This window comes from Aythya fuligula, chromosome 10 (assembly GCF_009819795.1).
Source record: "Aythya fuligula isolate bAytFul2 chromosome 10, bAytFul2.pri, whole genome shotgun sequence".
Lineage (NCBI taxonomy): Eukaryota > Metazoa > Chordata > Aves > Anseriformes > Anatidae > Aythya > Aythya fuligula.
Genome location: NC_045568.1, coordinates 296856 through 320867, shown reverse-complemented (window position 1 = coordinate 320867; position 24012 = coordinate 296856). Strand labels below are relative to the sequence as shown.

The following is a 24012-nucleotide window of genomic DNA, read 5'->3' as shown; positions in this document are numbered from 1 at the left end:
CCTGAGAGATTTATTACCTGAAAATTTTAATAATTTAAAATTACCACAATTAGAATCTAAATTCTTAATAAGGAGCACATGCATTCAATTTTGGTGCCCTTAGCCACTGCCTGGGAAAACAAATGCTTTCACTGAGGATATATATATAAGCTACTTAGCCCATATTTTCAAAGACATAAGAGAGTTGCCAGACCAAGAGTACCCTTAAGTCACAGCTTTACATGGAAAACAACACATACTGCAGTGTACTGCATAACCACCACACATACACGGTTTGATTTAACATCCACTAAACTCAGCAGAAATATTTTAGTCCCTAAAGCTTATTTTTAAAGTAAGCAGGTATTTGTCACTTGAGTAACTTGTTTTGCTGTTGTTTGTAAAAGAAAATCAATACTTAGAAGGTGGAAACAGTATACACATTAAAGTATGTTTTCAGAAAGTATGTTAAAACTGGACAATTTATAGATTGGGGTTTTGGATGTTTTCATCACATCTGAAGTGTGATAGAAAATCATAGGTGTATTTTCAGCACATCACTTTAAAATGATGCGTGTAGATCTCATAATTGCATTAATATCACATTAAACATCTTCACAACACCAGTGACATAACTGAAATAAACCATCTCATATAGCCAAGCAATATGATAAAAGGTCTGTTTTTAAGTCCCGTATTCACAATGCCTTTTTGTCCTGCTAATTATTTACTAACAAGAGATTCACTGTTTTACTGTCATTCTAACTTCCATTTTTCTCTTTATAAATACTAGTACAGAAAAATGCAAAGCAGCAATATAAATAAAATTTAAATTTTTAATAATTGGCAAAACAAATTATTAATGCTACACATGCAAACAATCCAGCTAAAAGGACAAATGGGTTTATTTCATAGCACATATAATAACCAGATTTTATTTTATAAGGAGGGGAAGAAAAGGCAAAAAAGGGGAAAATAAAGAAGTTACTCACACTTGTATCCAGGCTGCAAATACTGATTGTATCTTCATCCTGAGTACTCTGTTTTCGTTTCTTCTACAAAAGAAAATGAAAAGAAAAGCTTTAAGAATACCACCAACTACCATCAGTCTGATCCCAAAACAGGTATACATAATGAAGTCATACACATAGGTATACATAGTTAATATCTTTCTCTCATCATCATTAGTCATTATAATAATAATGCATGTGAATACAAGCTCTATTTTTGTGTTCAAAACCCACCTATCTGCATGTAAGTTAGTTAAAATGTTGGTTCTTTTCTTGCTCACAGTGAGTGAGGTTTATTAACATGCCTTTATTTTTTAACTAAAAACATGAGGAATTCTTGCATATTGTAAGTTGCACAGGGAAGTGGTTGAGTCACCATCCCTGGAGGTAGGGACATGGCTTAGTGGTAGACCCGACAGTACTAGGTTAATAGTAGGACTTGTTGACCTTAGAGGTCCTTTCCAATCTAAATTATTCTATGATTCTCAAATATACTGCAGGTGAAATATACTGCAGGAATTTAGTTCAGTTTTCGTTTTGGAAAAATGAAGAGCCCTCCCTGATGTCATTTCACAGGTTGATCACAAGATTAATCTTTGTGCCTTTCAAATAAGAAGCATGAAATTTCGTTTAACAGAGCTCTGCATTTTCTACCAGACCAGAAATATTTAAGAAACAAGAGAAATCACAGAATATATGATCCCTATTTATCCAGCTGTTTGTCTTCCACTGTCAAGTAGAGAGAAGCATTCACAAATAACAGCTGGGATTTAGTTTCCAGCTGTTGTTTCATCTTTAGTCAAAAGATGAGCATTAAAAGCAAAACAAAACAAAAAATATAAAAATAAAAAACAAACACACATGCTGTCCAGATCTATCTTTTTATATTTTCTGAATCTCACAGAAGTACTAAATACATCTTAAAACAGTCAAGAAAGGGCTTATATATAGAGAGAATTTTTTATATATATATATATATATATATATATATATATATATATATATATAAAAAAAAAAATGTGTGTGTGTGAAATACAGAAGCCCTGCATGAACACACACTATACCCGTGTCATTTTAGGCTATAGTAACTTCAGTAATATTACACTAAATAATTGCTCCTGAGAGAAAGTTATAATTAGTAATGGGAGAAAAAAAAAAAAAAAAAAAAGCTGTAGTCCATACCCCCACCTCCTCCTCCTTATTACTCATGCCACAGGCTCTTCTGAAGCATGAAAGTTTTACTCTAGCCAGTAAAATGACCACTGCATCTACTAAGTCAAGCATAAGGCTTCTGATAACCATTTCTTTGATGAACAAAGGTAAAGAATATTTATTATAAAATCCAGAAATTTTTATTTCATGCTGTTTAAAATGAAGCAAGAGGTGCTGAAACTTTTTATATTTACCCAATAATTTTGAGCAGATCTTTGACTTGCACAATGTTTTATTACAATTTTGCAATTTCTTTCATGAAATTTGACTTGTCTCACTTTTTTCCTGACAATGATAATTTTAAAGTCAACAACAAGTGGTATTTTAACACCATTATTATTACTTTATTTAGAAACAGAAACTGATTTATGAGTTCTCCAATCACATTACACAACTGGAAGTGTTCTATAAAAAGTAATTATTTGTCCTAAGACTGGGAACAGTCAAATCCCTCTTACTGTTACAGTATAGATTTTGGATGGGTGTGCGTAGATGGACATTATGCAACTGCATCCACAGCCTGGGTTTGTATTTTTGTAAATTACAGAAGTATAAAAATGCTGTAAACCTAAGCTTCACTCTGCAAAAATATTAGAAGAGTTAATTCCAAAGGAGTCAACATAATAATAATAAAACAAAAGAAGGCAGATCCACCATTCAAAAATAAGAGAATATCTTTTTTTTAATCAAAAAGCTATCAACTTTTTTTTTTTTTTTTTTTGGTCATTTGGTAGAGAAATTGTCAAATATCAACCACTGCAGGCAAGATGGATGTTTTCATTTTCTAAGTATTTCAAGGGCTATTATCATGATATAAGTGAGAGAAAAAAAGAAAAAAAAAAAAACATAGCAAAATTTATTCCAATAACTGAGCTCCCAGATAAATTTCTTTGCCCATAATAAGCGGATTAGAAGCAAAGACTGCAGTTGATATTGTGCAGGGAGCATAAGGTGCTTATTACTTTAATCCCTGCTCATTGTGAGCATTTTTTACCCAAAGGAGTTCCAACTCCAGGCTCATTTGCCATAGCTCCACACAGCTGACTTCTGCATTTCTCATGCTCCATAAAGTTGCCCCTAAATGTTACTCTCCATCTTATGTTTTAAGTCACCTGGCACATCATTTTATCTCAACAATTTGGTGTACGTTCCTTTCACAAAAGATTCTACAAGTACAGCATCAAAGCTTTAGGCTGGGCCCACAAGGGTTATGTGAATAAACATTGTACGTATTGCATGCATTTGAAGCTGAACAAGCTTACCTGCAAAGCCAAGGATCTTTGACACTGAAGTGGATTTATAGCCCAAATACCAAAATAAGCTAAGTGGTACATTAATGAAAAAGTTGAACTTTCTGACAAAATTTAAGTAAGCCAGGCTCTCTATGGGCTCCAATACTTATTGTACACATTGATGTGTTTATTTGTCATTTAGGCTAACAAATCATAATCACATAATATGACATTATGGCAGATTTGTCATACCAGCTTATATCAAGCAATACTACTTCAGGCCAAAAACCACAATGTGTGAAACTTTCCTCAACATGTCACCTGTACTGGTCCAGGCACAGCACAACAGAGAAGGACTGATTTCTTAGCTCAGTTTCCTTACCTTGCATATAGCATAGTAGTATTTACTAGTTCTTGTTAATATTGCTTACAATTATCTATGGCCATGTCAATCGCCAGTTTTAACACAAATTAATAGCTTTTTAGGACTTTCTGGCCTGAAGAAGCATGTGCAGTTGGGAGGAGGAAAAGTCCATGCTGAGTGTGCTGTATTATGAGGACAGAAACTAATGGTGTCATTAGCTTACTCATACAGAGATCTTATAGAAAATTTGAAGATTTAACCACATATTTGTTATGAGATAGAAAAGATGAGGCCCTTATAGAAATCTGAATATGCCTGAATTACAAGTTATGTTCATTACATGCACAATACACAACCACATTATAACATACTGTGTATGTATGCTGTTTTTACAGAATCATGCCCAATTAGTGATTGTATCAGTATTTGTTTTAATTAAAATCCAGTAAGAAGTCCCAAAACATTATGAATGTTATGAAAAGGGATAAAGTAAGACACACAAGCATTAGTGCACCCTATCTTTGTACTTGGGAAGCAAACTAAAGCTACTGATGTGAATATTCCTCAAATTCTAAACTGAACGTTCCAACCAGAACCCCTACGTATTCTAAAATCAGAGTAATGTTATTAAAAATAATCCATTTTAAAGGTGTTATGTAATCCTTAAACTAGAAAGGATCATACATGATTTCTGCTGTATACAAACTATGTGAATAATGCCATGCTGCAGCACTGTACTAAATACATTAAATGTAAAATAGTTTGGTTACTCCATATTACTCTATGAGAAATAGACAAGTATCATCTGCTATCTCACTGCAGAGTAATTATTTATTAGAATTTTTATTTACTTGACACAAACTGAATTGAAAATTGTTACGATGTTGTTTGCCTTGCTGGGAAAGAAGGACCATTTTCAGTGCTTCAGTAACTTTCCTTTTCTGCATTATATTTGTAGACCTTAAGAACAGGTGACAAAATATACCCATAACACATCTATTCTGAACACAAACAGGTCTGTTTTTTTCTGACTGACCACACATTTACACATTACACACATTTGAAATATGCACCTTCAGACAGAAGGATATTTTCCATCACACTTGAAAGCACAATTGTCTTTTGAAATACACAAAAATCAGAATTATTGGACCGCGATGACTGGGCATACACCAAGTTTGAATCTTTATCTGTGTTTGGTACTGGTGGCTAAAAGGCTGTGGATACAGCCACAGCTTCAGAGACAGAACACTTCCTGGTCTTAACATCTCAGGAAAGAGTTGTTCTCTATAATTATAAAGCAATGATTTAATTAAAGGAATTAGAGTAATAAGACATTGTTATAGGAAGGCTAAATTAACATCCTCTCTCCATCACAGGGTTGTAGTTATTCATACTGGAGATTTATATTTTACCACCTGAGAGATGAAATGCAAAAATGCACAAAAGTAATTTGATTTTAAAAGCCCATCCTGTTACATCGAAGGAAACACTTGTCAGAAGAATTGCTGACTTTTCCTAAATCATGTCTATTCTAATTTCGCAGAAGTGTCTTCACACAGATGTGCTTCAAAATAAAAAATAATAATAATAAAAAATAAAAAAGACAATGTACTCAAATAGCCAGGTTTTTAAACATTCAAAGTCACAGGCCTGTGCATTTCAAAATAAAGCACACAACTTACTTTTTAAGACTTTTTTTTTTTCCATGCAGAAATCCATTTAAATGAAGGAAGATTCTTTCATTTCACCAATACAGACTTTCCCTTCCCTCTCAAAACAAGAAGTCCAAAATAAAGACAAAATAACCAATTAATCATTCTGTATTTAAAAATATTTCTATAGAAGTGTATCTGAAAAACTTGGTCTTTCCAGAATACACGTGTGGGCACATTTCAACACTGTCACTAGGAAAAAAGCAATATTGTAAAAAACAAAACAAACAAAAACAAATAAACAAACAACAACAAAACACAACCAAAACCAACCAAACAAACAAAAAAAAACACGCCTCACAGTTCTAACATATGATTTAAATAAATATAAGTAGGTAGGGCTGTGTACATATCCACTTTTTTTTTTTGTACGCACATGAATATTTTATAGTTCATACATGTATATACATGCCTTTCTTTTCTGGAAAAGGAAGGTAAACATGTCACATGTTCTACTCTGGATCCTTTGAGCATCCCGTTAACATTTTTCTTGGTGGCACTTGTGAGATAAAACTATGCAAGAAAACTATGCAAGTAAAGATTATTGAGTCTAAGTTACATAAACAGTTTTCCTACCAACAATAATTCAAAGTTTCTTCAAAAGGATTTCTATTTGACAAATCTCAAGTATTTCTAGATAACAAACTGGTTTGGGAGGAAAGTAGACAAAATTTGAGCTCTCTGGACTAATTTGTTTCTAGAAGTTTCACAGATGACAGAGCCATAAAAATAATAATAACAAACATTGCAGATTAGAAAATAAACAATTCTGTTCTTGTAATGCAAGAGTAGATTCTGACTAAGGGCTTCAATGTTTTTCTCCCCAGCAGTTATCACTTGGATCCAAGGCATATGTTGTTAACTAACATAAATTGGGTATAATATTACTAGGCAAAAGATTAATAACCTTCTGTCTTAGGGTTAGTTGAATAATCACTAATTTAACATTTCCTGCTGCAGACGGTGGGATATCACAACGCAGACCTCAGAAATGAGCTAGAAGAGGCAGCAGTGTTGTTGCATTACCCAGCTTAAAGCCAGAATGCTCACAACACTGAAACAAGAATAAACCCTACCCATGATTACTTGTTTTCCATGTTATCACATTCCTGCTGCACTGACATTCAAGTTTAAGAAGAAATAAATGATGCTAAAAAGAAAAAAAAGAAAAAAGAAAAAGAAAAAGGAAAAGGAAAAGGAAAAGGAAAAGGAAAAGGAAAAGGAAAAGGAAAAGGAAAAGGAAAAGGAAAAGGAAAAGGAAAAGGAAAAGGAAAAGGAAAAGGAAAAGGAAAAGGAAAAGGAAAAGGAAAAGGAAAAGGAAAAGGAAAAGGAAAAGGAAACGGAAAAGGAAAAGGAAAAGGAAAAGGAAAAGGAAAAGGAAAAGGAAAAGGAAAAGGAAAAGGAAAAGGAAAAGGAAAGGAGGAAAAAAAAAAAAAAGAGACACACCACTTCGACGTAAAGTTCTTAAAAGAAGCCTGTATAGAGGGAGGCCATGTCATATTAATCATGAGCATCTCTGCTTGCAACAAACAGCCAGGCACCTCTGAATTTCCTGCTAAGCTTGGTTCAGAGATAACTGATTAAGAATTCACACCTTAAGCTTAGAGAGAAAGTTTAAGCTTAGAGAGAAATGCATCTCCTTTTTACTTCACTCTAACCTGCAACTCCCTTTTTATATCAGTACCAGTGCCCCACCCTGGTGAGCTCTGACTTTCCTGCCTGTGACACTGACAGTTCTGACAGCTTGAAGGCATGGGAAGACCACGGGATCTCAGAGCATGTCTTCCCAGAGCATAGTGCCTTTTCATCTGAATGATGCATCATAACACGCATTTGGGGACCACAACTTCAGAATACTGAATTCTAATACAAGGTTTTAAAAAGAAAATAACTACTTTTTATTGAAACCCTGTGTTTCAATACCAGTTCTTTATGATACCTTGGCAAAAGAATTTGCTTAAACTCTAAAGAGAACCAAAAATCCAGTAAAGGTTAATTATCAAACTTGTTTCTGTGTATATGTCCACTGCCCTCTACTGTTCTGAGCATCAGAGACATTACTGGTCTCTTTTTCTCAAAACTGCCACACAAACCTAAGCAAAAGCTTTATTCCTATTGAGGGACAGATTGCCCAGTTAGCCCCGAGCCTGCTACACAGGTTTGCAGGTTCTGTGTCCCACCCTGCACGTGCTCAGCTGGTGGGCTGTTTATATGTCAGTATGAGCAACAGAAGTGCTTGCTGTCAATGTCCCAGGCAAAATAAAACCAAAACCCACCAGCCTAGGTCTGCTGCAGCACAGCAGCAAACTTCTACATGGCACTAAGGCTGCCACAGAGCTGCAGGTAGCCAAGCACTTCTGAGTAGCCTTTCACATTGCTGCCAGACAAAATGGCAGCTCCTTCCACCTTTCTGTAAGCACAGAATTAAGTTTTACTTCTACAGTGCTATCATGATGGACTTGAGATTTTTCTGGTCACTGTAATATGAAATGAACACAGAAGCGAACAATGAAATGAAAATTATGTGCAATGCGTTCAACAGTAACAACAGGAAATGGGTGTGCATGTACGGGATACTGTAAGGACAAGAATCAGCAGAGCTTTGTTTGAGGACTAGTATTTATTCTGTCTTTATTTAAACTTCCTTCCCCTTTTCAGAAGACAGGGGAGACTATCAGGCGCTGGAATCTAGCAGAGTGCTGCATATGCTGAACCTTTTTCAGTTTGCTACAAAAGCAGAGCCGAATTCAAATAAATAAGTTCGATACACTTTTACTTCCTTCTTCTTAAAAGTTCCTTGCTACGTGATTGAGCAGCAGTTATTAGTATAGGATCCTTTCTCAGTCAGGACTTCAAGACAAAGACTTCAGGAGTGCTACATTAATTATACTTTTAGTTAACACTTACAATCAATGTCTAGGGATTCTAAATTGGTCTAGCATATAAACAAGAACTAAGATGCAGTTTAGAAGAGGCCATGCACTATTCAGTTGTAAAAGCAAGAATAAATTAAATTGAGGCTATTTTAATGCTCAAACTCTACCTTTAAAGGTATTGCACTCTCAAAGGCATGTGCATTTAAGGAAGGCATTGTGCTCTTCCTCTATCTGGACAGCAACAAACTGCACTTGCTTCAGCTGCCTGCTTAATCACAGCTGTCACCACTTCTGCTTCCCAACCTGCTATATCAGTGGATGGCTTTTGTTCTTGGAATGAAAACCACAGTGAAACTTGCTCACTTGAAAGGCAGATTCATCCAAATTACAATTTTTTTTTATTATTTTTTTTAAGAACACAAATCTCATTGCAAAAGAGCTTGACTTGCTGATGCTGTGCACAGCACCAGAACCACATACAGCAGAATAAAATAACTTCCATAAACTAGGTCTCTACATGGCTTTCAGTTGGCTTCATTAGCAAAAACTGAAGTCATCCCTTATAGTTCTAGTACTCTGCTGTTAGTCTGCTTTCCTTCAGTCTCTTCATTCAGCATCATTACACTGCTCTACCTTTAAAACCACAGACAGGTTCCTGTAGATGGCTTTTGATATAGCACCTGAAGTGCTGCTCTTTGGCTTCACAAAGAATAGATAAAATGGCCGCATCCAAAATGGATTTTTCAGCATAGATTAAAATTAATTTTGCTTTCACTAAAATTACATGTTGCTGTGTCTATTTTAGGATTAAATATACGTGGGGAAAATAAACACACTTGAGCTCTATTTCTCAGGAAACAAAGTTTATATAATACTGGTGGGTATCCCCATGACTCTTGATTCTGGAATTATTCTTGAATTTTTTTTAGCCCAGTTTCAACCAAAAATTTTAATGTGAGCTCAGCAATATTAATATACACTAGAGAATCTACATGATTTTATGTCACTGGCAGGTGTGCATCGCATCTCCCTGGTGTTCCATGAAAACCGTAAAACTGTAGTATTTAGTAGATTTCTTCTGCTATAAATTTTCAAGTAAACCATGTGTAAAATACACACCCACAGCAAATATAAATATTAAGTATGTCCAAAAACACTACAACAATTATACAGTACAGCAGTTAGTCATCAGCAGTCTCATTCTTAAGCTAATTAATAAAAACAGAGAATTCAAATGGATAGCATTTATTAAAGCAAATTTCACAAGTTAAATAGTTATTCGTTTCTCTGACCACCTTGATAAACTTCCAGGCCTGTTGCAATTTTGATTTAGCTTCTTTAAACATGTTTTAAGTTAGAACTGCATAAAGCATTCCACGTAATATCTTAAAAATATTCTGTGCCATAAATTTGTCATAGACTCTCCCTCTCACTACTGTTAAAGGTGGCATTAAACAAAATACATCCAATTAAGAATTCAGTCTTAAACTTCTATGTACTTAAGCCATATTCTCCACAGCTAATCCAAGAGTATACAGGCCTTGAACACAGCCCTGACTTACTTGCCTCACACTGCAGTTCCTCACCTTTGTTACATTTCTAAGAATTTCAAAGTACGGTTTTATTCAACACATACACAAATATTTTGAAATAACTTTACTTCTTGAATAAAAGGAAGCTCTCTAATTTTCCAGCCACTGACAGGATGCTATGATCTGGTATTAGAGCTGCAAATTTAGAGATCAGATTTGTCCACGTGTGACACTGATGTGCTATTCTCATTCACAATGAATAGCCCCAAAACAAAATCCCACAAGTCATTAAGAATAGTCCAGAATTAAATGCTAGCTGTTGCAACATGTAAAACATGCCTACATGAACAAAATTTCTAAATTATACTGAAGAGTTTAAAATGACGGATTATACTATTGTGTAGTCAATCCCAACTTTGCAGTTGGGAAGCGTTCTCCCCAAAAATATTTAACCTAAGTCTCCCTTGTCACAAAATAGACTGATTTTGTAAGCCTTCTTATTCCTGTGCTAGCTTGGCAAATAGAGAGAACAAATGCCACCTTTACAATTACTCCCACACACTCAAGAAGTGCGTGCACACTTTTACCACAAATTGAGTCTTATTTTTCTACATGTGACAAGTACTAAATCTTTTACACTTTCTTCATAGGTGACATTTCCTACATTTAGTATCAATCTTGCTACTTTTGAAGGTGCAATACCTAAAACTGCGGCCAGTTTTCCAGGTGCTACTTCATACACACATCGTACAGCAGCAGCAGAGTAATTATGCTCTGTAAATATGCTGTATATGGTATCTGTTTTAGCTTTCACTTATATGCACAAAGTCTATGCACTGTCAAGATGTTCTAATATAAACAGCAGTGTCAGACTGAATTAGCATTTTTATACTAGGAGACAGAGACAGAATGTTTACACATGTATGGTAAAACAACCGAACAAGAAAGAAAACAAAACCAAGAACTATCATCCTGCAACAATAAACTACCAATACACAGAAAAAAAAAAAGGAAAAAAAAAAGAAAAAAAAATCATCCATCCCAATATCAAATATCAGAATACATTATCTACATATTTAAGAAGTTTATTTCCTTACAGAAGGAAACACCCCTGCTAAGCACCATTTTGGTTTCATTAAGACAGAATTTCACACCATGCTTGGAAGGATGATCTGTGCAATTTCAACTTACTACAATGCCACACAAGCAAACAATAAAAAGTAACATAACCCTAAATGCATACTCACCTGATGATGCACAAAAAAACAGCACCACACCATGAGGCACTTTGTATTGTACTCAGATTTGAGGTTTCTTAATCTTCAGCGTGACAGTGAAAACTGCTACAAAGAAGTCACTATGTTTCTCCTTCAGTTTTTAGCAGGAACTCCTCCCCATGCGGCCACACAGTTTGCTCTCGTTTCCTGTCATGCAGTGTGCTAGAAGTGTCAGAAGCCGAGTGATACACATTGTCCTCTCTATCTCAGCTTTGGATTTTCTCACAGGGTGCTTTAAATAATACTTCAGGCATACAGGAGTGTTTCAAAAATTGCCAACAAGTGTAAAGAGAATGGCAGTAGTATGGTGAAGGTAAAGACATCTTTAAAGTGTTTTTCAAGTAATAGGTAGGTATTTGGGGAGCTTTGAGAGTCAGTAACTGAAACACTGCCTGCCACCTATGTGTGCACTTCTCAGTCTCAAATTAGCAACGGGCTTTAACCTTGAATGTGGACAGCTATCTCCAAATGCAGATGCCTCCGTCAGAAGACAAAACACCTGGTATTTACTGGATGAAACTTTTAAACATTCAGTTCACGGAAAAATTCAGTATTACAGAAATTAAGGGATCTGCTAAGCAGTTCTTAAAGAAAGAGACATGAGGGCAAGCACAGCATGTTTTAGAAACGACTCAGAATCACAGCACAGATATGCTTGGCAGAAGGCCCACATTTTGCATTTGAGGACATGTCAAGGAAGTGCAAAGCTTGATTTTATCTGTGGGAGTTCTGTATAACAGATGAAGGAAACTCAATTTTTGCTGATTCTTCACCACTCTTGGTAAGCGTGCCTGTAGCAACTGCCTTCCATGGAACAAACCCAGTGATTCTTCATTTCACTTGAGTTGGGAAAGCTACATACCTTAAGCAGAAAGCTATATACCTTAAGCATCAAAAAAAGCATTCACCTTGAATTTACTGCTGCCTTAAAAATATTGGATATGACTGGTGCTACCCCACCAGCATAAGAATCGCCAGGCCATCTGTAATTTCAAAACTGAGAAGCTCATCCTGAAAGAACTCCATGGCCACATACACGTTTGGCCATTAATATGATTAAGAACTTGCAGTCAGGAAAGTTACAGGATTAGGTTCCAATTTCATAATCCAAACCAGAAAATAGAATGCTTCCTTAAGAGGTCTTATATTTACATGACAAAATACATTACGACTGGGAAGAGAACAAGTGAGTCAGACTGACCTGCCGATAACAAGAGTCTTCTCTCAAACTGCCAGCTAGGTCACTAGCACATATTTGTTTTCTGTGATTATACACCCAGTTAATTACCTCACTTGGCCATCAAATTAACTTGTATTACTTCAGGATAAGAAAAGCTAACTTCCACAAGGTGTTCATCTGCAAGGTATCAAATTATGCAATTTTCCATATATTACCTGAAAATTTATAATTGTATATGCTTCATGCAATTTCAACGTCCATTTGAGCAGCCCTCTTCAAAATCTAAACATGCATAGACATAAACTCCCCTTATCCAAAGTAAACTAGAAAACAACGCAGAATAGTTACAAATAATAATGGAATCTGTAAGTATCACAAGTGATTGAAACACAGTGCTTTATATAAAAAATGATGGAGCATATCCATCTTTCCATCATCTATCCTGCATCACAAACAGCATTAATTCTTTTGGGTCAGAAAAACTTGTCCTCAAAGTAGTATCACAGAATCTTTTAGTTTGGAACAGACCTCAAAGATCACCTAGTCCAACCTATGACCTAACACTAAACCAGTCCTCCACTAAACCATATCACTAAGATATGGTTTAAGTAAAAGGAACTAACTAAAAGGGACTTTGGGGAGAAATATGAATTAGTCAAATCATTCATTTTAAGATACTAAAAATCAAGCTGTCAGCATAATAAATGCAAGACAAAGACATTCTAGACCCTAGATACTTAAATCTCTCTGTTGATCTGTTGAATTTTTGTGACTTGACAAATACTAGATTGTTCTGCAGAATCCTGAATGCTTCTAGTAGACAAGAATGTCAAGAAACATCTGAATTTAGGTAGCAAGCAAACAATAATTCTAAATTAAGAAAGCACATACCTAATGACTTGGTGCAGTCTTTTGTTGGTATGAAACTCAGCACAAAAAGTTTCTGCTGAGCTTGGAGGCGAAAAATAAAAGGTGAAACTGATAGCAGTTAGCAACTAATTCCTTTAAAAACAAGAGCCTTCACACTTCCCAGCAGACAGAAAATATTTAAAAAAAAAAAATCCTCAGGAAGCAGATATTTTCTGCCAAAACTTTCAAAAATTACTTAAACATTTCTTTTTTGGAGAATGGTAAATGTTGTTGGTCTTTCTTCCCTGCCTAACAAAGTGCTAGAACCATATCTAGCCATCTTCTCTTCAGTGCCTTTCAGCGGAGAACAGTTTATTTTCAAAGGAAATCCACATAAATTCTATATTTAAACAATATACAGGCAAGGATTTTTTCTCAAGATTCCTTTTCCTTTTTCGTTCTTAACTTGTCTTTAGACTGTCACAAGATGTAAGTTCTTTCTTAAACGATCTTTCACCCCATCACAAGAAATTTTAATGTTTTGCCATCAGGAATTGGTAATTCCTTGCCCAGGCTTGAGTACTTGCTCTTAAAAATATATATAAATAAATAACTGTAGAAAGCTCTGTGCCAGATCCAGAAATTAGGATTAAATATTAGATGTTGAAGTTCAGAACTTCATTCCCAAAAATTTAGCCTCAGCTGTTGCAGAAATCTAAACTCCATGGGAAGCTCGTATTTTTCTGTTACGCTTGCCCAAATTTCTAATTCTGCTTATAATCACAGCGATCTCAGCTCTGACCACACTGAACTTTCACTATTTCATACATATTTCCAAATATGATTCAGAAACTAGGGCAATTCTGACAAGTCTTTTTAGAAAAGGTATAACATACTTACTGGATCAGGTGCCAGATATTAGAGCCTATGTGATATTGGAGCCCACTCCTATTAAACAGCATACACCAGGACTCTGAAGAAGCCTGACAGGCTTGACACCTCAATCTCTATGGAGGCAGCCCTAAATAAAAAACACCTTTTTTTTAAAAAACAAAAACACACTGCTTTCATCAGTAGACATACATAAGGATGCAAGGTTTATATCCTAACTTATTTTACCAAGAAAGATTTGTGTTGTCCTATATCAATTTCCAAGACAGTCTGCAGGACACATTTTCCAGAGAAGTTCTGGACCCTGGTCCTTACACTGAGGGACAATCTGGAACCAGTCTACTGATTCTATTTAAAAAAAGAATTATTAGAATGGAGATGGAAAAAAAAAAGACGACACCATTTGGTAACATTTTAACAAGAAATATGTTCTTGTTTTTATGTATAAAAGATGATTCAAAAGGAAAATGTGAAACTTCACGGATGCCTGGAGAGTTAAGAAAATGTGGATTGTTCTTATACAAGTTCAGGCCAACCACAGCTTAAGGATTAAGTAATTGTTACCTGTAGCAGTAAACTCATAAGAGAAGCCTGTTCTCAGAGGAAGAAAGTAACACTATTTGGTTTTCACTGCAAGGTGGCTGCACAAAAACAAAAAGGCCCAGAACCAAGATCTGAAAGGCACAGAACTACAAAAGAAAAGATACTGAAAATATCTAGATTTCTTACAAACAGATCATTTAATTCTCATAAAATTGTGACCATGAGTGCCACGATTAAGGAAGAGGTAAGATTTTCCTGTTAAAGCGATGGGAAGCATTCAAATTAATCTTTTCTCCATTTTGTTCTGTTTATGACTATTAAAGCTTGTCCTCAAGATGGAAAGAATAATTACTAACAAAGTAATTAGGAAAACTAATTAAAATAGGGATGCAATTTTATCATTATTATTTTTTTTAATGTTATGATTTTCATGGGTCTTAAACTGCAACAAGGATGAGGTTAGGCTGGCAGGCATTTTTCAGTCAGGTTTCCTGGTAACACTGAGATTTCCATATTCCATTTCCTGGACATCACAACCTACAAACACTTCAACCTGTTTTTCTTCTTTACATTGACACTCGCACTACTTCTTAGGTCACCAATAGCCTTCTGTCTCAGAAGCCAACAGCATTTTAGAAGCACAATGTCAAGCGTGAGTTTTCAGCCCAGCATCAGGCATGAGACTGGCCAACCAGACGTCCCATCAACCTTGTAAACAGCATTGAAAACAGACTGCCACTCTTACCTGCCTCAATCGACCCTGACTGATAGCATGGCAAACACTGCTCTCTAACCTCCATGTAAATAAAACAAAATATATGTTTTCTTGCAGTTGTACTTTAGTCAGCCTCCAAGGTGTCTGCACTTTGTTGACAGCAACATCAACAGCAACCACTTGAAAGAAGCGCAGCTTGGATTTACATACATTGCAAACACCCACACAAGTAACAAGGAAGGAAATCTAAGACACTATCTCTAGAGATTCCACACAGGAACTGCCTCAGAAGATTGAAATGAAGAAATCATAATTAACAAGCTCAAAATACATAAATACACAAAAACTTTTCATTTGGTATCTGTGTAGCTGTAGCACTGCTGCTGATTCTGATGGAGCAACAAAACAGCACCACTAACACAGAATCAAAAAGCCAGAAACATGGGTTAAAATTTGAGTATTACTGTAACTTTGGCTTACATGGAGACAATGATCCCTGAATATTAATGATTTAAACTCAAAAGATATCTGACAACACTTCAAAGAAATTTTCCTGCCTTAATATTCTCACTTATAAAATACCCATACTACAGGTGTGGCCTAAATTTCAAATCTGGCCAATGTCTATAACAAGCAGCTGCTCAGTCTTTATTCAGGTTATCTATTTCCAAGCATCTTCTGTTGCCCAGACCTTAACAAAATGATAATAAAATGCAAGCAAAACTAATATATAGCAGTTTCACTGTTGCTATCTTGTCTATAGCTCGTGATAATATAAAGGGGGGAAAAACAAAAACAAAACAAAAACTTCAATAATTTTTCACAGCAGTATCCTGCTGCTACAACTAGGATTTTGAAAGGTATGACTAAAGGGAACGTGCACTGCTGAAGTACTATGTGGTATGAAGACAAATAATGTTCCCTTTTTGCCTTCCAGAAGCCTAAGCAAGTTAGCATATGTGGGATCACATGCAGCCAGCATCCAAAATCCCTGCAGTTCCGTCCCTCTCTTATAGAGACCATCAACAAAAGCCACTCAAAGTCCTGTTTCCAAATGAAAGCAGGAGGAACTCAAATTCCTTCCCCCCTCAGCTCCTGTGTTCTTTATATTCCCTTCCAGTCCTCCCTTTGACTTTCCTTCTCACCTGCTCCTTAGAAGACTTGGTTTAGCTTTCTGCCACAGGTACAACTTGACAACCTCAACCAGAACCTGTGGAACTGTCAGTGAGAGCCAGATGGTTGAGTAGAACTTCTACTGCAGCACAGCGGATTTCACAGCTGTTTTGGCAAATGGTTGCTCTTACAACCTTTTCCAAATGCATAAAATATTTATTTACTTTTAAATTAAAACTTACTTCACAGTTTCAAATAGTGCTAACCTAACCACTGACAATTTTGAAATTTGTACAGCAAACTTGGACTGATTGGTGACAATTTTTACAGTTACTAGCACGGGGAAATTAGATAAAAGACCTTCACAATGGTTTGCTTAAAAAAAAAAAAAAAAAAAAAAAAGGAAGTTTTGATGTTAATGATAACTCTGTAACAGGTTGCAATAACACCACATTTTACTGAAAGCACCATGAAAAACAAAAAAGCACTTAGAGTCCATGAGTACCACCATTCTTGTCCAGTATTTGTTTTACACTAAGATTTATGTTCTGAAATAGGGTAACATCAATAAAATGTTGATAAATATTCCAAAATTATTACTGTAATGTTGTTTTCTCAGACCAAATGGCATCAAGTTCAGCTGAACAATGGCACCATGCTGTTAACCATCACAAGTTTCTGAAACAAAGTGATAGGAAATACTAATTTCACATCATGTTTTCTCCATGAGCAGCCACTGTTTGGGGGTCAGGAAGAAACAAATACAAAGAAATGGGCAGAGGTTAGTGTGAGTTAAATTGAACATAGGTCAAGTTCATCTGCTGTTGAACAAAGAAAAGAACAGTAAATGAAAGCAGGAGTACAAGGTAACACCCAATCTATGATTAAAGGCAGGAAATCTGCTCTATAACAGAACACCGAACTTGGCCTAAGAGAATGACAATTGGACCTATCTGCATTATCACATGTTGCTTCTAGCTCAGAATTGTTTGTATGCATAAAATAGCTGGTGTGACAGGTTTATAGTACACAGAATATTTCTACTATAAATAACAAACCACACCCAGAACAAAAATAAAACATGTTACAAAGCACTGACAAAGATTCATAAAATAAAGCCCTACAGGGTCAACAGAATGTCTACATACATGTATGACATGTTCCAATAAAATACCTATTCTATGAAAAGATAACATCAAATCATAACAAATCCTTAGAAATGGGACATACCACACTATTTTTGCTATTAGAAAATACTAATAGAACATCTGAGATGTAATAAATGGAATGCCTACCTTTTACAATACTAATAACAATGGAAAAGTCTTGCTGATGTAAAAGCCTATGAGAGTCTCTTCATTTCAAGAATGCATTTAGTAAAGTGCTCTACAAGAATGCCTCCAAAATTATTGCCCAAAGAAACATATCACCTAAAGTATATTTTGTATTACTAGCATGAAATTAACCTGAAAGTCGTGTTATAAACTAAATTAGGTACTAATCTCAAGGATGACTTTAGTTGTAAAGACTGCCAAAACTTTAATAAAATGGCTACTGATTTGAATTAATGAAAATACTGCAACATCTTAAGCATTACAGAATACTCTGGATAGCATGAGCAATAACAGCTCATAAAATGTGCACAGGTATCTCTACCCAAGTCCCAAACTAGTAGAAACCTAGCAAAGGCCAGGCTGCATCATTCATCTCATCTAACCATATAGTAACGCTGTTTATTTCTTCCTTAAATAAAACCACTATGCAAAGAGCATAGTTACAATATGTTTTCTCTTCCTCCTAAGATGCATTGTATGTAAGTAAAAGGTCCATACCTGAGAGTACTGTATGTCAGTGGTGGGAAGTAGGGGTTAACTACTCCTTTCCAAAGAACCCATAGATGTCTCTCCAGCACATCCAAGATCTTTGCAGCACTGCTGTATGAGAAGAACCTTGCAATGTACACTACCCCCTGATACTTCAAAAGGATAGAGCCATTTATCATGGGCCTAAGAACACACATATTTACAAATCCTGTTTCATGATTTGAACATTCTGACATGACACAACTATGCCCCTTATACATTGTGGATAAAGCTTGATTATCGTGGTAATTAAACAATCAGTTTGGAATAACGCATTCTTAAATTCATTTAAAGTTTTAAGTTCAGTGTATACATTAAAAACAGAATAATTCCAATGTGTGTTTTGGAACTGCAGCTGAAGTCAACTGTTATCCAGTTACGCAAATGCCACACAATGAATTTCTGATAGCATCTCTATTTTTCTGCCAATATAAACCTTGCTATTCCAAGAAAAAATAGTCTTGTGACTAATCAACAATAGTTCCAATAGATTGTTCAAAAACAAAACCAATAATAAGCTAAAATATTTCTAACTCCGCCCATAGATTAAGCAGGGAGACATCAAAAACAGCTCTGACAAACAAAAATCAGCATCCAGGCTGCCTGCTTGCATCAATTTATGAGCTCTAGTCTTCTGAGCTGCAAACAGTATATCACTGAAATAACTATTTTTTAATAATCAAAAAATAATGACTTTTAATAATTATTTTTAAATGCTCCTATTGCACTCTACATTGCTGCTATCAACAGTCTGAAGTTTCCCCAATCCTGCCATGCTACAAAGAACAAACTTCAAGACTACAGAAAAACTCAGCTTCTACTAAACCTGTAGACAAGTACTATATCTACAGCATCCATCCTTGAGTACATTAACACATAAAGACTTACAGATTTGCTTCTAACCACTGCTAATACCAGACATCAGACACATTCTGGCCCAAGAAAGGTCAATGCTGGATAGAGGCAAAACATCACCCCCATGAAAACAAGACAAAAAGAAAGCCTGCACCAAGACTGAAAGAGGAGGAAGTGCTGGGGCAATTCAAATGTGAAGTGCAAGCACTTCACAGGAGCTTGCAACCCACTGGAAGAAGAAAGAGGAATAGGTGTAAAAAGAGCAAGTGGAAGAGAAGTACACATCATTTCTAGAAAGGAGAAAAATATGGAATTTGTACTTTTTCTTTTCAAAGACAGATGAGATGGATCAGAGAGCAAGAATCTACTTATCTCCTAAACAAACTGGAAGAGGTTAGGAAGAAATCAAAGGACTGCCCACATAGGGAAATGTATGAGCGTACAGCAAGAAAACAGGCACGGGAGAGCTGGGATGCCAACAGCACTCCCTCAGGTGGAGGAGTGTCGTGGTTTAACCCGGCTGGCAGCTAAACACCACGCAGCCGTTCGCTCACCCTCCCCCCTCCCTCTCTGGGACGGGGGAGAGAAATGGAAAGTGAAGCTCCTGAGTTGAGATAAAGACAGTTTAATAAGACAGGAAAATAATAATAATAATAATAATAATACAATGATGATAATAGTACTACTACTAATAATATGTACAAACAAGTGATGCACAATGCAATTGCTCACCACCCGCTGACCGATGCCCAGCCTAACCCCGAGCAGTCCGGCCCCCTCCCCCCGGCTAGCCACCCCTATATATTGTTTAGCATGACGTCAGATGGTATGGAATACCCCTTTGGCTAGTTCGGGTCACCTGTCCTGGGTCTGTCCCCTCCCAGCTCTTACTGCACCCCCAGCCTGCCTGTTGGCAGGACAGAGCAAAAGTCTGAGGTGTCCTTGGCTTGGTATAAGCACTGCTCTGCAACAATTAAAACATCGGGGTGTTATCAGCACTCTTCTCATCCTAAGCCAAAACACAGCATTCCACCAGCTACTAGGAAGAAAATTAATTCTGTTCTAACTGAAACCAGGACATCTATCCACCCCTTATTCCATACCATTTATGTCATGCTCAGGTTACACTCTTTTCCATACATTCTAATTAGTCACCTATAGTAGTCATGGTAGTGGTAACATACAGTATTATATAGCAATTAAGATGGTACAATTCAGTTCATGGGCTATTCTCACCCAGTATTAAATCTCCTTGAGGTACACACCGGACCTCTCCGTTCTTTTGCATCACCCACCAAGTGTATCCAGGTCCCTGAGCGAAAACAATTCCACGAATGGGTTTGCCTTTTCCTGAGGCAGGAGTAGCCCAGACTGTTTTACCCAGCATATTTTTTACATGCACTACAGGAACTTTATCCCCATCTACAGTACGTAACAGGTTTGATTGGGCAGGTCCAGCTCGGTTGGCAGATCCCCTAGTATTGACTAGCCAGGTGGCCTTTGCCAAATGCGTATCCCAGTTTTTGAATGTCCCAGCGCCCATTGCTTTCAATGTAGTCTTTAACAGTCCATTGTATCGTTCAACTTTCCCGGAGGCTGGTGCATGATAGGGGATGTGATACACCCACTCAATACCATGTTCTTTGGCCCAAGTGTCTATAAGGTTGTTTCGGAAATGAGTTCCATTGTCTGACTCTATTCTTTCTGGGGTACCATGTCGCCATAGGACTTGCTTTTCAAGGCCCAGGATAGTGTTCCGGGCGGTGGCATGAGGCACAGGGTATGTTTCCAGCCATCCGGTGGTTGCTTCCACCATTGTAAGTACGTGGTGCTTGCCATTGCGAGTTTGAGGGAGTGTGATGTAATCAATCTGCCAGGCCTCTCCATATTTATATTTCAGCCATCGTCCTCCATACCAAAGAGGCTTTGACCGTTTGGCTTGCTTGATTGCAGCACATGTTTCACAGTCATGAATAACCTGTGCTATAGCGTCCATGGTCAGGTCCACCCCTCGATCACGAGCCCATCTGTATGTTGCATCTCTACCTTGATGGCCTGAGGTGTCATGGGCCCATCGGGCTATAAATAATTCACCTTTATGCTGCCAATCCAGATCCACCTGAGCTACTTCAATCTTAGCAGCCTGATCCACCTGCTGGTTGTTCTGATGTTCTTCAGTAGCCCTATTCTTGGGCACATGAGCATCTACGTGACGTACTTTCACAGCCAGGTTCTCTACCCGAGCAGCAATATCTTGCCACAATGCAGCAGCCCAGATGGGTTTGCCCCTACGCTGCCAGTTGTTTTGCTTCCATTGCTGTAACCATCCCCACAGGGCATTTGCTACCATCCATGAATCGGTGTAGAGATAGAGAACTGGCCATTTTTCTCGTTCAGCAATGTCTAAAGCCAGCTGAATGGCCTTCACTTCTGCAAACTGACTCGATTCACCTTCTCCCTCAGCAGCTTCTGCAACTCGTCGTGTAGGACTCCATACAGCAGCCTTCCATCTTCGATGCTTCCCCACAATACGACAGGACCCATCAGTGAACAGGGCATATTTCTTTTCATTTTCTGGTAACTGGTTGTACAGTGGGGCTTCTTCAGCACGACCCACCTCCTCCTCTGATGATATCCCAAAGTATTTACCTTCTGGCCAGTCCATAATCACTTCCAATATTCCTGGGCGACTGGGGTTTCCTATTCGAGCCCGCTGAGTAATTAGTGCAATCCACTTGCTCCATGTAGCATCAGTTGCATGATGCGTAGAAGAGACCCTTCCCTTGAACATCCAGCCTAGTACCGGCAATCGGGGTGCTAGGAGGAGCTGCGCTTCAGTACCGACCACCTCTGAAGCAGATCGAACTCCTTCATATGCTGCCAGTATCTCCTTTTCAGTTGGAGTATAGCGGGCCTCAGACCCTCTGTATCCCCGGCTCCAAAACCCCAGGGGCCGACCTCGAGTTTCCCCAGGTTCTTTCTGCCAGAGGCTCCAGGTGGGGCCATTCTCCCCGGCTGCAGTGTAGAGCACATTCTTTACATCTGGTCCTGTTCGAACTGGCCCAAGGGCTACTGCATGGACTATTTCCTGCTTAATTTGTTCAAAGGCTTGTTCAGGGCCCCATTCAAACTCATTCTTCTTACGGGTTACTTGGTAGAGCGGGTTTACAATCAGACTGTAATTTGGGATGTGCATTCTCCAAAACCCCACAACACCTAGGAAAGTCTGTGTTTCTTTTTTGGTAGTTGGTGGAGACATAGCTGTTATTTTGTTGATCACATCCATTGGGATTTGACGACGTCCATCTTGCCATTTTATTCCTAAAAACTGGATCTCTCGTGCAGGTCCTTTGACTTTATTTTGTTTTATGGCAAAACCGGCTTTCAGAAGGATTTGGACTATTTTCTTCCCTTTCTCGAAAACTTCCTCTGCTGTGTCACCCCACACAATAATGTCATCGATGTACTGCAGGTGTTCAGGAGCTTCCCCCTGCTCCAGTGCAGACTGGATCAGCCCATGGCAAATGGTAGGGCTGTGTTTCCACCCCTGGGGCAGTCGATTCCAAGTATATTGGACTCCCCTCCAAGTGAAAGCAAACTGTGGCCTGCACTCTGCTGCTAGAGGGATGGAGAAAAATGCATTAGCGATATCAATTGTGGCGTACCACTTGGCTGCCTTCGATTCAAGTTCGTACTGAAGTTCCAGCATGTCCGGCACTGCAGCACTCAGTGGTGGCGTCACTTCGTTCAGGCCACGATAGTCCACTGTTAGTCTCCACTCGCCATTAGACTTTCGCACTGGCCATATGGGACTATTGAAAGGTGAATGAGTCTTGCTGATCACTCCTTGGCTCTCCAATTGACGAATTAGCTTATGGATGGGAATCAGGGAGTCTCGGTTAGTGCGATATTGCCGCCGGTGCACAGTTGTGGTAGCAATTGGCACTTGCTGTTCTTCGACCCTCAGCAACCCCACAACAGAGGGGTCCTCTGAGAGACCAGGCAAGGTAGATAATTGTTTAATGCCCTCTGTCTCTAAGGCAGCTATACCAAAAGCCCACCGGAACCCTTTTGGGTCCTTGCAATATCCTCTTCTGAGATAGTCTATGCCAAGGATACATGGAGCATCCGGGCCAGTCACAATACGGTGCTTTTCCCACTCATTCCCAGTCAGACTCACTTCAGCCTCCAATACAGTCAACTGCTGAGATCCCCCTGTCACTCCACAAATATAGATGGGCTCTGGTCCTTTATAGCTCGATGGCATTATAGTGCATTGTGCACCGGTGTCTACTAAAGCCTTATACTTCTGTGCGTCTGATGTGCCAGGCCATCGAATCCACACAGTCCAATAAACTCGATTATCCCTTTCCTCCCCCTGGCTGGAGGCAGGGCCTCCCTAATCCTGGTCGGAATCTTCTTCGTTTCTGTGTTTGAAGGACTGTCTGCTGGAAGTTGGAGCAGCAAACTTTTCAGAGAATCCCTTCTTCCTGATTGTTTTCTTTTGCAACTCACGTACCCGTGCCTCTAGGGTCGCAGTAGATTTTCCATCCCATTTTCTCATGTCCTCTCCATGGTCTCGTAAGTAAAACCACAGGGTAGCACGGGGTGAGTACCCACCATATCGTCTTCCTTGTGTGGATGAACGACTACCCCTGATAGCTGAGACACTGCTCTGTACAGGTACGGAGGAGAATAATCTCTCTTCAAGCTGGTGAACCTTTTCAGAAAGTTTCTCCACAGTGTTCTCTTTTGGTCGGTGGACACTGGTTGGTTCAGGTGGGGATGAAGATAGATTCTCTTTAAG

The 24012-nt window shown here is 37.9% G+C and overlaps 1 protein-coding gene across 2 annotated transcripts in view; it reads right to left on the bottom strand.

Moving 5' to 3' along the window:
- The window catches only part of ARHGEF3 (Rho guanine nucleotide exchange factor 3), a 132132-nt gene that overhangs the window by 58554 nt on the left and 49566 nt on the right, over positions 1-24012 (bottom strand). The window contains exons 1-2 of one of the 2 annotated variants that reach the window (XM_032194151.1): positions 11168-11248; positions 972-1034 (exon numbers count right to left, since the gene is read on the bottom strand). In XM_032194151.1, the coding sequence (XP_032050042.1) occupies positions 972-1034; positions 11168-11200 (96 nt within the window). In that variant the 5' untranslated portion in view covers positions 11201-11248. Of the gene's footprint in view, positions 1-971; positions 1035-11167; positions 11249-24012 lie in introns of those variants that run through there. The other variant, XM_032194153.1, reaches the window with a different exon arrangement.